The sequence below is a fragment of the Neopsephotus bourkii genome, unplaced genomic scaffold (genome assembly GCF_033783945.1).
Source record: "Neopsephotus bourkii isolate Nb327-2 ecotype Australia unplaced genomic scaffold, CSIRO-AGI_Nbou_v1 NB_1655, whole genome shotgun sequence".
Lineage (NCBI taxonomy): Eukaryota > Metazoa > Chordata > Aves > Psittaciformes > Psittacidae > Neopsephotus > Neopsephotus bourkii.
In genome coordinates, this window is record NW_026902129.1 from 7,254,501 (window position 1) to 7,274,997 (window position 20,497).

Genomic DNA, 20,497 nt, shown 5'->3' on the forward strand with positions numbered 1-20,497 from the left:
GGTGCCCTTCTCCAGTCTAGACTTGTCTTGTTCTGCCACCCCACAAACTGATGTTTCCAGCACTGTATTTCTTTTGAAGTCAGGGTGTCCAGGTTTACTATTCTGTGGAAAATAGAGGTCTCAGAAAATGGTGTTGCCACTGAAAGAATCTTTTTCGGAGCACAGACCAAGACCTAACACCTTTCTGATGTTTCAGGCAATCCTCTATAAACTGGTTCAGGCTCCATCATTGTATGACCTACTGTTGCCTGCTCTGGAGCTCTCTTTCCAGAAATGGAGGGGAGGGCAAAACATATTGTGTGAAGGGCAGCCAAAGCAGATCTCCACGCCTTTACTCTTGGTGAAATCATGATCAGAAACTGACAGAGAGTGATCTGGCTTTCTACTGTATCTAATGGGTGCTTCAATGTCCACCCTTCTTGCTACATACATATTTATTCCCTTGACATGTAGGAAATTTATTCTAGTCAGAGGATGAGAGGGCTTCATTTCTAAAGAGCTGTAAGAAAGTAAACTAAACATTGCAATCACTGTGAAGAAAAACTCATCCTAATGCAAACCTTTTTCTATAGTAGGTAGGAACCAAAGGGCTCTTAAAAGAGGGGCTAAGCTTACATGTTTTACTAGGGAGCATCTTATACAAATCTCAGCTCCAGGAAATAAAAGGCTATGGTGAAAACTGAGTAGTGGGACGTGTTTTATAGTTGCCTGTAAAACAATAGAGTTGGAAAAGTACATTCTGCCCATTGAAGGTACCTAGAGAGCTTTTTCATTTTAACAAGGGGTTCAAGTTAGATACATCTTAACAGCATTAATAAACACTGTTTCAGGAAGCATTAATTAAAGTCTTCAGTCAGTGCAGTAACTCCTGGGGTAAGTACTCATTTAGATTTCTATTTAAACTCAGTATGTTGGCATCAAATAAATAGGTGCCAAAGTTTCTAATGAAGTATGTGTCTGTGTGACTGCTTAGGAAGGACATTTCAGCAGCTTCAATCAACGGGTTATGCAATTCCAATTAGATGCTATTGAAGTAGGCAGTGATTAAACAGGTATTGGATTGATGCCACTAAAATATCAATGAAATAACTCATTAATGAGTTTTTATTTAAGGTGTATTTCTGGCAACTTGTATCACTCCTTAAATGCCTAATTAATCTTACTTGTTAGCTGACATCTAAGTACCTACTAAGCAATGCATGTAATCACTAAGAAGTAGCTGATAAAACGTTGTATGAAATCAGTTTTCAGCCTAAATGCACACAAAGCCATGGACCTAGAATGGAAAAGATGCAACTGTAGAGGCTGGAGCCTACTGTCTAGACAGCAGCTTTATGTAAAAGGGCGTGGAGGGAAGCAAGTCAAGGGAAGTGATGACTCCCTCTCTATGCAGTACATGTGAATGACTCCTGTAGTCCTGGGACCAGCTGTGGGCTTCCCAGTGCAAGAAAGACCTGACTGGGTTGAGTCAAACAGGACCACCAAGTTGAGGAGGAGATAGGAGTTTGTGACGTACATGGAGGGGTTAGAGGCACTGGATTTATGCAGCCTCAAGCACTGAGCTCTCCTGACAGATTAGCCCAAGAGATAGTGCACAATGTGTTGGGTTAAGTACCAGAAGGCTTTCTAGTTTTAAGGTGGACAGGGTGCCAGGTAATAGAATGGAGTTCCAACCTATCAAGGGATAGGAGAAAAAACAAAAGGACTCTGTTCTGTGACAGTTTGCCAGTTAGAGGGGAAGTTTTGTTCATTCTTAAGACCAGTAAGTATTAAGGGGACCAGTGAATTCTGGCTAATCATTACTTGTCCTCTCATTGTACGTAGAGGTTTCATTCTGTTCTGTTCTTGCAGAGCAGGCAGAGATGGCAGAATATATTCTTTGTTATGATCTTTAAGGTACTGTTTCTTTGGCTCAGCATCACCAGTGATACCTGTAGAACATGGCTTACAAAATATAGGAGTGTTTTGGCTACTACTGGTAGATCAATTAAGATTGAAGTTCTAAGGCCAGGCACAGTGGTTGCTCAACAGCTTATGCAGTCTTCAAAGCAGATGAGCCCAATGCTAGAATGTACAAATTCGAAAGGCTGCTTGTGTCACACATCGTCCCGATGACTTTCTGTGTGCTGTTGCAGCATAGTAGGATTGTGGCTTGACTGGTGACACTTCCAGGCAGTCAATCTCTGCTAGCAGAAGAGACAGCTGTATTGTTTGGATAGACAGGGAGCCCCAGGACAAGTTTCTCACTTGTAGTACTGGAATGAGAGACAAGAGACAGTTGCACTCAACTAGCAATCCTGCAAAATGCTTTAGTTTTGCTGCCAAGGGTACTAATACGAGGTGAAGTACCTGCTGCTACAGTGGTCTGGGCCATCTCTGGGCTGAAAAAGCCAGACCATGGCAGAAGGAGAACTGTATGTTGTACAGAAGTCCTTGGGAGATGGTATTAGGCGAATCTAAACTTGAAGGGTTCTTGTAAGAGACCAAATGAGACGGGACCATGAACTGAATTTCAAGGTAAGTTTTAGTCAGAGAATGTGGGTTGTGGGGAAGCATCCTTTACCCACAGCTGTAGGAGTTTACAGCAGCCTGTAAGACTAGTGATAGTTGGGCTGGAAGCTTATATTCCCATATCTGGGAACATAACATCTGGCTGATGCTGTAAAAAAAAAGCAGAAGATTGAGAATGAAATAGACTGTACTGGCAGATGATGATTACTGTGGAAGCAGCAGCACCCAGGCTTTGGATGCAGCCTACAGACTAATGGTTTTGAAGACCACAGCTGGGGCTGAAAGAACAAGGGTACCAAAAAAACCCAGTTGGGAGGTTTGCAGAGCTAAAGAACATGGTTATTGGGTACAGAGTAGACAAGGTGGAGGGTATAAAAGTGCTGCTGTTGCAGATAATTCTTGGCCCAGCAAACTAGAAAATACTGTTACAACAAAGACTGTTTGTTAGTAAAGCTAAATGCAAAAGTGGTTATTATGAACATCACTAGAGAGTGTTTATGGCACCCACATTTACAAACTGCTTTTCTGAGTCTGCTGAGCAGCGGACATGAGCAGGACATCTCCTGTCCTGCTAGGGCAGAAGAGGATCTCCTGGAAGGGATATCCTTGATACTGCAGTCACCCTATAGAACAAGAGGCTGTGCTCATCGTGAATATGTTTACAGCCAGCACACCCAGGTTCTGAAGGGGGTGTTTGAAAGTGCAGTGTCTACAACCAAATGCAGCAGAGGAGGTGGAGCAGGAGGCACCTGTAGGGAATGTGCAGCAATGGTTATAGTGCATCCAGGCATTTGGAGCTAGGCAGTATGAAGGAGAATAAGATTTGTTAATTTAGACCAGGTATCACTACAAGGATTAAATGTTTTAACCACTTATGCCAACTGTTTGAACCTGGTGATTATGTTGAGCTCCATCTTGATGTCAGCATGCACAACCCTTTACAGTCTCCCACTGTTACTTTAAGCAGTATAAAAGCAGAGAGAATTTTAGAATGCATCAATCTAAAATCTGACATTGCAGAGAGCTGAAAAAGTGCCTTGTAGCATTGCAAACATGGTGGAATCTCTGTGTTTCAGGAATAGCAGAGGAAAGGCACTGCCCTAAACTCCAGATAATCTCAGCTGCAACTCTTCTTCCTCTCTTCCCTGCCCTCATTCAGATCAAGGCTGCACCCATTCTCTAGCTTTTCCAGGTTTCCCATTCTCTCAGCTAGACAGGAAGTCACCCTTTTCTGTCCATTCAAGCCCGAACACATTGTACACGGTTATGGTAATTGGTTTCTCCCACTCTCTTCCTATGTAATCTTTCTTGTGGGCAGTTTATTTCACCTACGTTCCATTTTTCTCTTGTCCAATTGTGAGGACAGGTCTTCACACCATCTGTGTTTAAAGGAGGATCTCACAGCAGTTTCTGAGCTAATCGAGTTCATTTCTGACTCCTTGCTCTGGTGTCACTTTGTCACCTATTTCCCTGGCTTTGAACAGGATGAGCAAGCAACTGTGGCTAAGGAGGTATTTGGTCTCCTTGTTCTAATTCTATAGGAATTGTAACTAAGTTCGTGTATCAGTGTGTGTGTGTATACATATGCACACTTTATAGAGCATACACGCACTTTATATACATGTATATATCAGGTAATAACTCCTACAGTAACAGTCATTTTATATATTAAAAGGAAAAACGTAAATATCTTCAGTAGGAGTGACTTGGTAGCACAGTCTTAGGAACAGTGGAGAAGGTGGAGAGCATTCTAACCCTTGTGTAAGAGGAGATTACCAGGTAAAATAAGAGTGGCTTTCTACTAGCCACCAAGCTAGGGAAAGCAATGCCATTCTGTTTATGCTGCAAAGGTTCAAACCTTAAAAAGTGTGGCAAAACTTGAAAGTTCAAAGTGAAGCATCATTCCTTGGCTGAGGCCATCCTCTTGGCTGCAAACCAGATGGTATTTCATGCAGTTACATGGCTTTGCGCAGCCCACAGCTCTTTCATTACAGTTTCCTTAACTTCTATCTAGAAAACATTTCAAGGTGTAATGTCCTAAATGATGGTGCAACTCAAATCAAACTTTGGATTACAGCATAGGCAAAACTGGCTGATGTTGAGATCTTATCTCTAAAGAAAAGCTGTGAGAACAGGTTGTTGTAGTGATGTAGACAGCTTTTCTAAAAACAACTAGCATCTCTTAGTCAGTTAGCTTGCAGCACACAGTCTCTAGATAAGTGTGATCAAAGTCCATATAGCAGGACCTATACAAGCCTGTTTTCCCAGAATCCACCATGGCTGTGTCGGTCACTGAATTATGATTACATATCTAAAACCTGTTTCTTGTTTCCATGCTCTTTAGTCACCAAAACATGTCATTTCTGCAGCAGTTTCCTCCCTGCTTCAAACTTGGGTGAGAAATTCCTCTTGGTTCTTGGTTGGCAAGGTGTTGTTTAATCATGTTTTACTTCCTCGAGTTACCCTGATAGCCACTATCCAACTGTACTGCACTAGATGAGAGTGTACAACATGAGGACACTAAGTCATGGTTAAAAACCAGTGATCCACAGAGACTACATACTCATTGTGAAAATCATGTTTTTAAAAAAAAGAGTAAATCTAATATAGATAAGAACTTCTATATTTCCTGTGTCACTCCTAACCACACCTGTAAGCTCTCTATATAGGTGAAATGTTCTCAGTTGATAGTGCTGGACAAGTTACAAGATAATGTTCAGCTAAGAGGGAGAATGCAAATCACCACCACCTAATTCAGTCAAATACTCCAGTTTTTTAAGGAGCCAGTTATAAACAATAATGAACTATATTAAGGTCATGTTCCTTGACATTTAATACAACACTTGGGAGGAGTTCAGATGCTTGTGGCCAAGATGGCAATAGAGAAGACATACTTCCCTGCTAACACTGTGCCTTGCTTAGTTCAATCAGTATCTCATTTTCAATCTGCAACATGTCCTTAATGCAGGTATTTGAGCACCTTCACATGTGAAAAATCAGCTTGCTTGTGTAGATTCACTGCATTTCAGACAAAGCAGAGAAACATCTGATTTTGCCCATGTCCTCTGAGGGGCCTCATCCAGCAGTCGTATTGAACAGTATGGCCTGTAACAGTCAAAAGTGAGTTAATTTAAAGCATAAGTGCCTACTTCTAGCATAATAACCTGTTATTCAGCAATCGACTCCTTCAGGTGGATTCTAAACACTTTTTGCCTGAGGGGATTCAACTGTGCTGTTCCCATATCCCAAAATAATATCCTTAATGCAAGAAGTTACTCCCTACCCTTCTTCCTAACACCATGCTACTATACAGCAGACAACTTGCTCTTCCAAGGGAGTGCATATGAGGGAAGCAGATTGCTGCTCAGTGATGAGGGGTTCTCACTGGGTAGAAGGGATTCCCAGCATTGGGTTGAGCATAGTTTCCCCTCAGGAGAAAAGCAATGCAATTGGATTATGCAGGGGTTTATTCTGCCAAGTACTTTTATGTCAGCAGAATAACAAAACACAGTTAAAGCAAAGTAGTATTAAGGCAAAGGCAATGCTAACTTCTGTTGTATTGTCTTAATGTTTTAAACTGCCCTTCATTTGATATTGCTCTTTAAAGAACTCCTTACATTTATCCAACATGCTTCTATGTTCTCCTCACTTCTTGGGCGTTACAAAACTGGTTTCACAATTCATTTCAACCCTGGCAATGATTAACCTGCAATGCTCATGTTGCAAGTCAGTATCACAGTGTCTGCTAGCAGATGCCATTGAGGGGGTGGAAAGGCAGAGGATGAGTTCATGAGGTACGGTTGCTTTAAATACTTCCATTATGAGTGAAGTTTTCCTCCCCCAGTGCAGTGGTTTAGCAGTGACAAAGAGGAGCAGGTCCATGTGATATATGTGCTAAGAAAACGTATCTCTGTTCTTACCTTCATCTTGCAGAGATGTTTGCAGTGCAGTTTTTTAGTCAGTAAGAGTAGTTTATGTCACCACTTCTGTAACTAACGAAACGAGCTCCAGCTGGTACATGTGCAGTCAGGAAAACCTACTGTACATATTCTAAGGGCCCATCTCTGCAGTTTTGGGATCTTTTCCACACCACAATCTCTCAGCTGGAGTTATTACATGAAACACTACATCAGGTTGGAACTAGATGATCATAAGGTCCTTTCCAACCCTAACTATTTTATGATTCTGTAAGTGGACAAGGAACAGAATCACCCTAGTGCTATAATAAGTTGAACTGCTGTCTTTTGAAAGAACAAGCCCCATGTGGATGGATCAATATCTAATGCTGAGGCCAAAGAAAACCAACTTTCTATTATTGTCTCAAAACCACTCTATATATGGCTGCTTGCAGACATGTTGAATTGGCATGCTAAAGAAGCTGAAGGACACCATACCTTTGTGCTTTTCACTTCCGAAATTAAACAAATCCAACAAATCATACCCTTGCATATTAACAGTTGCAGGAGCTCAACTGCCCAAGGAGGCACCAATGTCCAACCCACTGAGCCATGCAAGCTGAGCATGAGTCAACAATTGTTAGCAACTTCACAGAGCTGTAGCAGAGATTAAAGATTTAAAGATGCACTGCAGGCATTAGCTTCCCTTAAGAAGAAAAGCTACCTAGAGAATGAATAGAAATACAAGCAATAGTATGTAAAGTTCAGTGAGACAGACTGAGGAGACACTGTGTTTGTTCTGTGATATGCTGTTAGAGAAAGCACAGAAAGGGAAAGGATGGGAAAGTTAATTCTGCAAGTGATGCTGAAGAGTTTAACAAGGATGAGCAGAGTTAAGAGCTCTACAGACTCCGACAGCAGAGCTGTTATGTGCACCATAACACAGGCTTGGCCTTTGTTCGTAGGGGGAGATGGCTCTCATTCTATCACCAGAAAAGATGGGACCTGTTGCAATTAATATTCCTTTAGTGTTTTCTATATGGCATGGCAAATCACAGGAGCTAGGCCTCATGATGTCCCCACACCACACAATACTGACAAGGAGAGGAAAAAGGGAGAGAGCAGATGTTGAGGCTGAATGCAACAGATAACACACTAAGCTTTCTAGTTCCCTTCTACTGTTTTGTTAAAAAGCAAATCCTGCTGTTCCTAGTTAATGTGGGCTAGTGGTTGCATGTGTACAGGATCAGAAAGAAACAGCTTGCAAAGGATCTCTGGAGGTTATTTAATGAAGCCTCCTACACTAAGGACAAACAGGGTAACTAAGTTACTCATGATAAACTATCACCATGTAAACTAATGACAAGATAAATTGGCCTAACTCAGTCTGAGGATTTTTGCAAAGCTCAGTCATGAAAAGTTTTGTCAAACCAATAACACCTGTGAGTTTTGCTCTTACTACAGAAGCCACAGGAATTTACTGAAAGATAGAATTCTGTCATGCAAAGCCTGCCTATGAACCAACAGCACTGCTCTGCTAACAACTTGAGTATGTGAATTTAATGCAGAGAGCCTCAGTAAAGGCTAAGACAATTGGGGTTGTTCAGCCTGGAGAAGAGAAGCTGTGTGGATGATGGAGAGGGACTCTTCATCAGGGGCTGTAGCAATAGGACAATGGGTGATGGGTTCAAACTGAAACAGGGAAAGTTCAGGTTAAATACAAAGAAGAAGTTCTTCCCTGTGAGGGTGCTGAGGTGCTGGCACAGGGTGCCCAGAGAAGCTGTGGCTGCCCCATCCCTGGCAGTGTTCAAGGCCAGGTTGGACAGGGCTTGGAGCAACCTGCTCTAGTGGAAGGTGTCCCCGCCTGTGGCAGGGGGTTGGAACTGGATGAGCTTTAACTTCTTTCCAACCCAAAATAGGATGTGATTTCTATAATTATTTTGGGGGATGATATCCTAAGATGCTTCATACTAGGGTGGAATCAGCTTCCTAAATCACACCAGGAAAGGATTCCTGGAATCCCCAGATCCTCCAGAATGTTCTCTATCAATAATTTTGTTATTTAGAAAGAATGAGGAATCAAATGTGCTGCCATAATCCATATTTCAGTATCAGTCCACCTTCATACCAGTTCATGCTCTTCTATCAGCGTGCTCTGATCCTGTAAGACTCTAGCCAACTTCTTTTGTTACAGATGAGCTCATACAGGTTTTCTGGAGCTGCTGCTGGACATTGCATAGCCACAAAACAGTGATTACACCACTATGGTCTTGTTCAGCATGACTTGCATGGACAATGCAACTTGCAATGACAAATTTCATCAGGTTTTCATAGGCTTCTATTTCCACGTGCTCTGAATGCAAAACAGACACACACTCTGACACTTTGCTTCAGGCATGTCTTAATGATCACAGTAGATATGAAGAGCTACTGCAGCATCTCTGCAGAAATGCCCTAGGCATTTGGGCAACAGAAACTCTGGCTCTCAGAGTCGATTGTGATGTGCTCACTTGAGCACTGTGTTCTAGATGACAGTGATAACAGACTGTAAGAGATCAGGTGATGGCAGGTTTGTGATGCCCCTCTCGTCTTGTTGGGGAGAGACAAGTAGTTAACAAACTTAGTCTCTGTTAGTAGTCACTTAGTATGACTTGGCATGGTGCGTAGGACTCTAGGGAAACTCCTTTGTACCCAGGAAATAAAAAGCACAGTGTAACTGGCTTGTGTTTTGGTGTCAGTATGAGACAGAACTATTGTTAAGAGTCAGGAAGGGGTGGCAAAGGTCAGAGAGGGAAGGTGTCAAAATCAACTTGGGTTACACTGAACCTTTTGTGGAGTCATTGCTTCCCAAGATCAATATTCAGTTCCTACAGTCCTGATCCTCAGATGTATCTATGGCATAATAATGCCTTTATGTTTGATCCAGTTTACAAACATTTCCTCTCAATACTTACTATCACAATCACTGTTACCCACAGCCTATGTTAGAAAATCTAAATGGCTGAGGGAAAGAGTGTCAGAGCTAATCCTCATGGTTACAACTGTAGTTACACCATGGTTTGAATGGGGAAGCCCATACCAAGATACCAAAATGTTACCATGCCTCTACCCCTCTCCTTTTCTGGCTGTCCTACCACCTCCACATCTGCCACTTCACTGCCACCTTTGATGGCCAGAATCACCTTCCCCACCACCTTCTTTGAAAGGACAGACTGTAGTTTTAGGCAGACATCTTTCATTCCAATGAGATGTGGGACCCACCTGCCCATCAGAGTCCCCTTCTAAAAAGCATAGGTACAGACTGACATGAATAGAGCCTTTCTGCTCTGTTCTGTCACTTCACTGGGAAGGTAGAATAGCAAGAGACAAGAAAAAGGCACTTGGCTTCCAAGTCTGTTTTCTCTGCTTTTGAAATGGAGATGCTACAACCTCCTGTGGGAAGGAAGGTACCCAAGAGGTATAGCTCATCACTACTGCTACATCATTCATATTTTATTGGATACACTACCCCTCCATTGATTCATTGAATCTGCTTCACTTCAGTCAGATCTGATTGCAGCCTCAGTCACAGGGCCTTCAGTTGTCCTCTGTAACTCGTGGCTGCCATATAGGAGAGCAGATTTCGGGGAACCATCTTCATCTCCTAAATCACTATGGACTTTCTCCTCACTTGTGCAAAAGGTGATCCACAAAGCTCTTGTCTGGACCTTCTAAAAAGGCCCTGGAGGTGCTGATTGACAGAGCTGAACATGAGCAGTTTGTGCCCAGGCAGCCAAGAAGCCACCAGCATCCTTGGCCTGTATGAGCAATAGTGTGGCCATCAGGGCTGCTAGAGCAGTGGTTGTGCCCCTGTGCTGGGCACTGGTGAGGCTGCACCTCAAATCCTGTGTTCAGTTCTGACCCCTCATTGCAAGAGAGACATTGAGGGGCTGGAGCAGGGCAACGGAGCTGGTGCAGGGCCTGGAGCACAAGTGTGATGGGGAACGGCTGAGGGACCTGGGGGGTTCAGTCTGGAGAAGAGAAGGCTCAGGGGGACCTGATGGCTCCCTACAAGTGCCTGACAGGAGGTTGGAGTGAGGTGGGGTCGGTCTCTGCTCCCAAGGAACAAGGGATGGGACAAGAGGAAACGGGCTCAAGCTGCCCCAGGGCAGGTTTAGATGGAGCTGAGGAACAATTCCTTCCCCAGAGGGTGCTCAGGCATTGGAACAGGCTGCCCAGGGCAGGGCTGCAGTCACCGTCCCTGCAAGTGTTCACACAGCGTGGAGACGAGGCCTCAGTGCCATGGGTTAGTGGTGGCCTTGGAGTGCTGGGAACGGTTGGACTGGGTGAGCTTGAAGCTCTTTCCCAACCTGGCTGGTTCCATGACTCTGGACGCTGCCATCCCTCCAGAGACCCGGCGGGTCGGGCCCCAGAGCGCGGCTGCCTTGCTTTGGAAGCGGCGTGTATGTAAATCACAGCGCTCCCTCCTTCCCTCCCTCCCTCCTTTCCTCCTCCTGCTCCTCCCGCGGGCGGGGGGCGGTGGCTCCCGCAGCGTGAGGAACTAACCGTGCCTCACGTGAGGGCGGTAGCAGCGCCCGCTCTGCCCGGGGCCGCGCCATGCCGACCAGCTTCACCGTGGTGCCGGTGGAGGCGCAGGGCCCCGCCGAGAGCCATGGGCAGCGCCCGCAGGAGGAAGAGGATGAAGACAGGGAGCGCGGCGCCGGTGAGGGGGGGAGCGGGCGGAGAGGGCAGAGTCCGGCGCCCGCGGTGTGCGGAGCTCGCCGCTCTTTGTTTCGGCCCGCAGGAGGAAGTGCTCCGGGGCGGCTCTGGCCGGGCGAGCGGAGCAGCCCCGCGGCGCCGTAGGGCGGAACGGAGCGGGGGGCACGGGCGGCTCTGCGGGAGAACCGTGGAGCCCTTTGGGTTGGGATCCTGTAGGATCATCAAGTTAGGCTCTTGTAGAAGCCGGGTCCTGCTGGCGCTCGCTGGAAAGGGGCTGGGAGCGAAGGTTTTAACCCACGAATTGTGGTTACAGCACAGTCTTACCTGGCTTGTCCCGGGTGTTTGCCCAGCCATGTGCGTTTGCGGCGGGGAGCCGGGTTAAGGAGGTGTTCGCTACCTGTTGGGAGCCTCCCCTCCCGCTAGGCCCGTGTCTTGGGGGGCAGAACCGAGACTGAGGGTACCAGGGTGAGGGTCTGCCCGGGGCAGCGTGTTCCGTAGCGGGGTGAGTGCTTGTGGACGAGCGCTGGTGGGGAAACGAGGGATTTTCCCCCTCGGATGATAAGGCGCTGCTTTTCCTTTGGCTCAGAAGCTCTTAACGCTTCCCGTTTCTGAAGCGTGTTGCAGCGACGATACCAAGTATGGTGCTTGAATTACTGCTAGTACTATGAGTTGGAACTTGCACGTCTTGGGCGCTGAGTTAACAGTCAGTACTCGTGTTTAATGTTCTGGGGTTTGGTTTATATCTTTTAGATATTAAGTGATCACGTGTCAAAATAAGGGCTTTTTGATGAAAGGCTGATAGTTGCTTATAGTGACAGCTTCTCCTTTTTGTAGTACGCATCACAGATGAATCTAATAGCATGTGATGTGGATGTCAAGAAATCATAGACTCCCAGACTGGTTTGGGTTGGAAAAGACCTTAAAGATCATCCAGTTCCAACCCCCTGCCATGAGCAGGACACCTTCTGCTAGAGCAGGTTGCTCTGAGCCCTGTCCAACCTGGCCTTGAACACTGCCAGGGATGGGGCAGCCACAGCTTCTCTGGGCACCCTGTGCCAGCGCCTCAGCACCCTCACAGGGAAGAGCTTCTGCCTTAGATCTAACCTGAACTTCCCCTGTTTCAGTTTGAACCCATCACCCCTTGTCCTGTCGCTACAGTCACTGATGAAGAGTCCCTCTCCAGCATCCTTGTAGCCCCCTTCAGACACTGGAAGGCTGAAAACAGATCTTTGGCAAACTTAACGTGTCTGTGCTATTTTCTTTTCTTTTTGGGTCCAGATCATTTAGGCAGATGATCCAGTAAATTACCACACTGACAAAGTTGGGTGGTTTTCTTCCAGAGCCTTCTCCCCTAACCCCCTACCTACCCATAGAGATATATGCTACATGTAGTTGTATTTCCTGTGATATATTCAAGCAATGAGCAAGTGTTGTAATAACTGCCACTTCTTCCCCCCCCCCAACTAAATGGAATAGAAAAACCAAAATGATATAAACTGCAGCAACAGTTTATACTGTTTTATGTACTAGATGTCTGACAGCAATATAGTATTAATCTGTTTGGGCAGTTTTCCTTATGGAGCTAACCAGAAGGTTATGAAGCAGTGTCTGAAAATACTGAACATGCATATAGGCAAGTTGTTAGACCATGTATGCATATGAAGCATTTGGAAGGCTTGGAACATCTGGAAATCTTATGAGGGCAAGGGAAGAGTGGACCTGGCACCCTTGTAGTGGCTTATTTCTGACCTTTAGGGTTGTGATGAAAATCAATAGCAATTCTCCATGCAATTAAAGAGAATTTATGTGGACTAGCAGTTCTATTGGAAAAAATGAGTTTAAATTATTTACTGTTCTGGATCTGTATCCATTGAGCAGATGAATTTATGTATGACTTTTGTTAATGTGCCTGTAAAGTAAGGAGAGGAAAACACTGAAAAGAGAAGGCATTGACTTGTAAACAAGATACAGTCAGACTTCATTAAGAGATTAATTGCTACACTTGGATATAGAGGTTTGGGAAGGGAACAGCATACTTTAGGTTGCCTTGGGTATTATATGGGTGTTTGTGGTATGTAAACCTGTAATGCATAAAATTATTAGGTTAATGCTGTGTAATCAAATAATGCTCCTGGACTAACTCTTCTGAAAACTGTAAATCTAAAACACAAGTACAGCTCAAAGTGTTGTAGCTAAGCCCATCTAAAAGCCTGCTGCTTGGAGGAGGCTTCAGCCTTGAGAAAAAGAGTAAGGAGTAAAACATCTCCTTCCCTCCCCTCTCCCACGTCCTCCGGCTTTCCTTCTTGTTTTCCTCCACTTGACCTTGGTGCTCATCAGACACTTCACTGGGCGGGTTCGATGCGCTAAACTGGCAAACTGAACTCCTCTGTTTTGGAGTTGAGGTGTGAGTTGTGTCAGGGTGGGAGGAGGGTGAAGCTGAGGTGGAAGTAAAGGAAGAGGGAGAATGGGAGCTTCTTCTTTGGCTCACCCTTAGCTCAGCATATGTATTTGTTCCAAGTTTTCAGGAATCTAAAATTCTGTCTGGTTTTGATTGAATTGTCTGGCTTAAAAAGCAAATAGAATTTCCTTGACCTTGCTTAAAAAGAAAATCAAGCCAACAAAACCCAAAGAAACAAAAAAAGCCCCCCTCAAACCCACAACAGTGGGATTTTGTGGAGGGGAGCAGGGTGTATGCTGTTTATATTGCCAGTAGAGTGGCTCTGGTATCTTACTAGCAATGCACTCACTATTCTGTGCATTTACCCCCTTATAGTCATTCCTATCTGATATTCATCTGCGTGATACTGGAGTAAGCTGGGATGTTCTTGCTCTGTACTCTTCACTCCTTCGTAATCATCTAAAATTCTATAGCCTTGTGTTTTCTGGTTTGTGACAGCGTCACGTGTGTGAAGGAAGAAAAGATTTGGGTGAGTGACTGTTTGACAGTGTTACAGCACTATCCAAAGCAGTTCTTGGAAAGGAGTAGGGAGGCAGAGTGGAAATTAATGCTTGGATTGAACAATACAGTCGAGGGTCAGAGCCGGCTGACTCTGCACATAAGCAGAAAGTGCACAAAGCAGCAGAAAGGATATGTACCTGTGTCTTGTGGTGTATTAGAAGCACATTAAAAAGGCAGGGTAGTCAGAAAACAGTAACTAATGGAAGAAGAGAAGGAAACAGAAGTCTCTTGCAGTCATTAAAGGACGAAGTTTAATGAGCAATCCTGGCTTTGATTTGTGTTTGGTTTTATTTTGTTCACGTATCAGTAATGACTGTCTATTAGATAGACCTGTCAAAGCTGTGGAATTGACTATCTATTTGACTAAATATCTATTTCAGATCCTCAGATACAAAGAGTGTAATGACAAACCTGGTCATCTACCAGTAAATCATTTTATAAGTAATAAAGCGTTAATGCTGTGGCTTCTTGTAAAATGCTAATGCCTGGAAAACTAGAAAGAGTTGGTGCAGGTTGATGTGTATATATATGTATATACACAATGAAGGGAAGACGGGCTAATCTCACTCTGAGATGTCTGGTGTATTTGCAGCCTGTCTGTGCTCAAACACAGAACCAGTCTGTAGTTCAGATTACTGCACAGTAAAAATACAGTTTTACATGTTCCCTTTCATCCCATTGCAGTTTGTCCTGTTTCCTGTACCCTGAAATATGAGAACTGATGTTTTCACTGTTTTTCTTAATCTCTACAGGTTAATTGTCCCTCTCTGCCCTGTTTGTGTGCATAGTCAGTAGTGTGCAAAGCGTTTCTAAAGGCTCAGGTCTAGGGATATGCCCGGAAGCATGGCTTGGGAAATGTGACACTGTCTTCCACATGCGCTTTCAGGCTCTAACCAATTGTGGGCTAGAAAAAGATGAGCCTTCTATTAGTTTCTCATTCTTTGGTGAATTTAGGTTTTTGGATTAAGTTCTATGTTTGTTTCTGTTCTAAATGCAGTCAGTGGATTTCTCTTCCATTCTCTTAGTCAGGAATCAATGTGTATTTTTGGCGGCTGGGAGACTGTGGCAGGAAGATCTGCTGCTCAAAGGCAAATTACCTCTTGTTTGTTTGTTTTCTGATCCAGTCATCAGATTAAAGGCATCAAATTACACTAATATTGGTCAGGTCTCTCTCCAGATCACTCAAAATTTTTATAAACTTCGTTCCATCTTAATCCTACACTTTTTTTCCAAACTGAAGACCCTTATTTAGTCATTCTTTAGATAGAACCACAGAATGGTTTGGGTTGGAAGGGACCTTAAAGTTCATACACTTCCACCCCCCTGCCATGGGCAGGAACACCTCATACTAGCCCAGACTGCTCCAAGCCCCTGTGTCCAACCTGGCCTTGAACGCTGCCAGGGATGGGGCAGCCACAGCTTCTCTGGGCACCCTGTGCCAGCGCCTCAGCACCCTCACAGGGAAGAGCTTCTGCCTAAGAGCTCATCTCAGTCTCCCCTCTGCCAGGTTAAAGCCATTCCCCTTGGCCTGTCCCTACAGGCCCTTGTCCCAAGCCCCTCTCCAGGTTTCCTGCAGCCCCTTTGGGCACTGGAGCTGCTCTAAGGTCTCCCCTTCAGGAGCCTTCTCTTCTCCAGGCTGACCCAGCCCAGCTCTCTCAGCCTGGCTCCAGAGCAGAGCTGCTTCAGCCCTCGCAGCATCTCCAGGGCCTCCTCTGGACTCGCTCCAGCAGCTCCACGTCCCTCTTGTGCTGCTGCCCCAGAGCTGGATCAGGGCTGTAGGGGGGGGGGGGGTGTCCCCAGAGCACAGCAGAGGGGGGGAATCCCCTCCCTTGACCAGTGCTGCTCGCGCTGCTTTTGATGCAGCCCAGCATGGGGGGGGGGGGGGGTGTCTGGTCTCAAGCACACACTGAAGCTGGGTTATGGGGAGCTTCTCATTGACCAACACCCCCAAATCCTTCTCAGGGCTGCTCCATCCAGTCTCCACCCAGCCTGTGTTTGTTCGTCCACGCAAGCCTCCTGGCATTTTTGCCTGACTTCCTCTTTGTTGGCTCCTGAGCTTGGAAGAGGTGATCCTTAAATATTAACCAGCTTTCTTGGGCCCCTCTTCCTTCCAGGTACTCTACCAAGCAGATCCCTCAAGAGGCTAAAGTCTGTTCTCCTGAAGTCCATGGTGCATGAAGTACATGGAAGCTATTCCATACTTATTGTTACACTTCCTGTCTTTTTCTGAATTTGTTTCTACTTCTGTTAACATTGAAATGGAGGAAGTTCCAGAACTGTGCATGATGACCCAGTTATGAACAAACAGTGATTTCCCCCACACCCTGATACCTTTGTTCAAGATAGGCTTTTTTCCTTTTACATTCCCAATGTTCAGGCTGTGGTTTGAAAAGCGATTATTGAACTGGTAGGTTTATGAAGCAGTCATAATTGAAGTGTGTCTTTCATGAGAGGTAATGGTCAGTTGGAGCCCAGGTGGTTTAGAGTTGTTTTCATTCATGTATATACATACCTTAAAATTCTACATCAAACTCTGCATGTCAGTTAAACATTCATTTAGTCTTGAAGATCCTCAGCTCTCCTCGGTTGGGCTGTGCCTTGGCTGCCCTAAGTAACTTGAGAAGCAGTTTCCAACTGTCACATCTGTGATCACCTGGTTTTGATCTTTGTTGCTGCTGTTTATTGGTGTGTGGAATAAGCAGGACTTCAGTGACCATCGCCATCTCTGGGAGTAGACAGTATTCATATTCCGTTTTCTTTGTTATTTACCTATGGCTTATCTAATATCTCTTATTCCATGGCTGCTTTATTTCCTTAAGCATGTTCAGAGGAGAACTTAATCTCTCTTTTGGAGACCTTGGCAAAGTGTATAAATTAGGTTTCCATTATCCATCTGCTTATTGATTCTTTCAAAGAACTTTCTGAGGCATGTGAGACAGAAGTCGCATTGCTTGTCCTCCCCTGCCACCCTGATATCATATTGATTAATGCAACACTGGGATGGCAGGAATTATTCCTGTTGCAGATAAATGCATATCTGACATTTGATCACAGGCATGGGAGTTCCACACAGGGATTTTCTTTGCTCTGAGGGGCACTAGCTGTCCTGATGTATGCCCAACTCTGACAAGGTGCTCTGACTGATCCTTTCACTGTTTAATACAGGTACATGTATTACTGTGAGTGTAAGTGTTGCTGTTAGCTACTGATAGCTCCAAGGGAAATGGGGGCAAATAAGAGGCACAGTTAAGTATAATAAACTAAAGAACTTCACTGCATTTTGTATCTGTTTAAATAGTTCTTTTAGGCTGTTGGAGTTCTTTTTTGGTGATGTACAGGACCTTAATGCTTGAAATTGACAGCACAGTATTATTTTCACTCCATTGTGTTTCTTTCATGTGAATGAAATGCTAACATTCTCTTACTGTACTTAAGAGCTAAATACAAATTATTCTACTCATAATTTTAAAGTAGAATATGCCAGGAGAAAGTAGCATAAAATGTAGTGATAACCACTCATCATTTTACCTTCTCTGGTCCTGGAATGAAAATCCATTACTGAGATGGTTTTGTTTTCTTATTGCTGATGTTTCTTTTGGTGATAATACTTTTGCAGCCATGGGAATATGGTGAGTCAAGGTCTTCTGGTGTAATTGTTTTGTAACTCTTCTTCTTAACAGAACTTTCCTTGTACTGTTTCATTATCTTGCAATTATAAGATGACTCTTACTGTTGGAATCTCTCAGGTAAGCCCTGCAAAGGTTGCTTTTGGTAAGGGCTATAGTTCGTTACTGTGTAGGAGACTTCATTAGCTGCTGCTGGGAAAAGAAGTGTATCTGTTCTCTCCAGTCCTAACTGCCTGTGAACTGTCTTATGGAGCCAAATGGGCAGGAGACTGGCTATGACAGAAAATCTTGGTTTTAAAGAGTTGTTTTAAGAGGCCTTATTTCATTGGGTCAGCTCATTGCCACTCATCAACAGTGTTGTTCCGCCCTCACCTCAAAGCAAAAAACCACCCCTTTAGGCAGCACTTCCCCGAGTAATTTTTCCTGCATCTTTTAACTATGTTGTTGCTTTGCAAAACAGAATCTAAAGCGTGGCCAGTGAAATAATTGGTGCCTTTTTTAATTGCTCTCCATTTGAACTATAGAATATTATCACAGGGGACATACTCTGAATCTGAGTAGAAATCTTAAAGAATGAGGGTGTCGTCCCCCCCCCCATGTGTTTCTTCATTTAAATGAGTTAAATGGATTTTTCTACCCATTTCTTTTTTTCTGCACAATCCTTTTGTAGTTGCATTGTGTTTTCCCATGACGGTAACTGCTAAGTGATGTCCCTGTCCTTTTCTCAACCCACAAGCTTTTTAATGTTGTTTTCCCACCCTGTCCTGTTGAGGAGGAGTGATAGAGGAGGCATCTGGTGGCTAGCCAAGGTCAACCCACCCCATGAAGTCTGTGAACACTGCAGTCTCCCTGATTTCACGGGCAGATTGTAAAGTACTTGCAAAACTGCATGAAGTTTTGACTTAGGTTGTGCAACACTGAATTCTTGCTAGGATGCCCTGACCCTGCTCTACAAGAGGTATCACTGTTTCTTTAACAGCTTCTTAACCTTCAGAATTGCCACCCTTGAGTTTTAGGGCATCAGTATTGTTAACTCCTTATTTTCGAAGGTCTGGGAATGGATTCATGAGCAGTTAGCAGTATACAGATTTAAAGATGGTCCCGGAGTAACTTTGCTCTTGAACCGCAGCTCTAGAAAAGAATGGCTTAATAATGTCTGTGTCAATTGGACACTGTTTATTATCTGCCTCCTGCTTTCAACAGCATTTATTCTTAATTAGGTACCTTAGTTAGCTTGTATCCCTTAGGTAACTCATAGCAACCAAAAATAATCAGCGTTCAACCTGTTGAGGAAATCATTCTGGGAGCCTCTGGGAGGTGAGATGTTGAGTGTGAATGGCTTTGCAGAACCTGAGGGGTTTTTAAACAGAAAAATATCCTCTGTCTTTCTGGAAGAGGAGATGAAAAGCTTGTTGTCTCTTGCCTTCTGACAAGGGGCACACAAGTTGGAAACTTTATAAAATTAAAAGCATCCAACTATAAGCTTACTTTTTTTGAAGGTAATAAAATCTTTTGGCAGATTAGTTCTAGTCTTGAAGAGTGGGAGGCTTGGGTATTTTTCTTTTAGCTTCAGAAAAGGGAGTTTAGAACATCCTTGAAAGTATGTCAGAGCTTTGCTTTGTTAGCTGTAGAATTGTCCTGATAGAAGCTTACCAGAACATAACGCAATAGCTTGCTGCCACGCATTAGTAACCAGTCATATCTTTGTCCCTCTACTGGCCTTTCTTACTTTGTGGATCATCTGCTGAGGACTTAAACAAGCTGCTTTAGTTTGCTAGCTAGGAATAAGAATCAGTTCCTGGACAGGAGGACAGGGTGTGGAGTCAAAATGCAGCATCAGCAAGTTAAAGCAGCAGCTTTAGGGGCTTAGTAAGCTACAGTACTGGTTCTAAAAAGGAGAAACTTTGGGAAATGGGCGTGGAAGGAGCCTTCAACTCTTTCAGCCTTTCTGCAGTTGACCGTACTTGTGACACAGGCATTGGGATCACAGAGAGGAGTACATCTCAGATGTGATCCGAAGGGTTTGACCACAGGAACTAGTCTGGTCAAGCAATAACATCCATTTAATGGAACTGAAACTGTAGGAAGTTGTTTAAGGCTGGTGAAATAGATTAATGCATAGACCAGAGAGCAGTGTTATATCTAATTGGAAAGAGAACTAACAAATTATGTAGCCAGTCTTAAAGAGTTCCCCTTTATATTTAAAAAATACTTGTTTTCAAAGTTACTAGAATTATGTTTTAAAGTGCTTTTTTTTGTCTGCTAAATGTGAAGTACAATTAATGCAAACTCTTTTTACATAGGTAAATGTTTAGTAACCTTACTTAGAGTTAATATCTGTTAATAGGTACTTAATGCATAATACTGGCCTTTTAAATAGGAATCTTTGGAATAGGTTAACACCGCTTGTTGCTAACGTATGCTGGTCTGCTTATTGGAAGTATTCTAAAGTGAATGTATTTGATGGAAAGAAAACCTTAAATGTATTTATTACTGGGGAAAGACATGGGATGTTTTAGGAACGTGATCCTGTGCCTTTCGCTAAGCATGGTGTTTATTGCTGACAGAAATCCTCCGGCTTAATTCTCTTTAGGGAGTTCTGTGGCTGTCGTGTAGTTTGGCTGTGTCATGTGCACGCTTCACACTGCATGAAGCCTTAATGACTTGTTTCAGGTTTAATCCAATACTAGTAAGAAACAGGATTTGAGGTCTTACACAAAGCTGGGAGGAAGCAACTGCCGGTTTCCTGTTTCAGTTCTTGATACGTGAAGAATCAGCAGAGGGGAATGATTTGATTTTCCTTAATC

At 44.0% G+C, this 20,497-nt stretch overlaps 1 protein-coding gene across 1 annotated transcript in view; it reads left to right on the forward strand.

The window, feature by feature from the left end:
• Positions 1–10,919: 10,919 nt before the first annotated feature.
• Positions 10,920–20,497, forward strand: part of LOC133223874 (solute carrier family 12 member 7-like) — a 56,376-nt gene continuing 46,798 nt past the window's right edge. Inside the window, exon 1 of the mRNA XM_061374979.1 lies at positions 10,920–11,109. Coding sequence (XP_061230963.1) covers positions 11,004–11,109 — 106 coding nt within the window. The 5' untranslated portion in view covers positions 10,920–11,003. The remainder of the gene's footprint in view (positions 11,110–20,497) is intronic.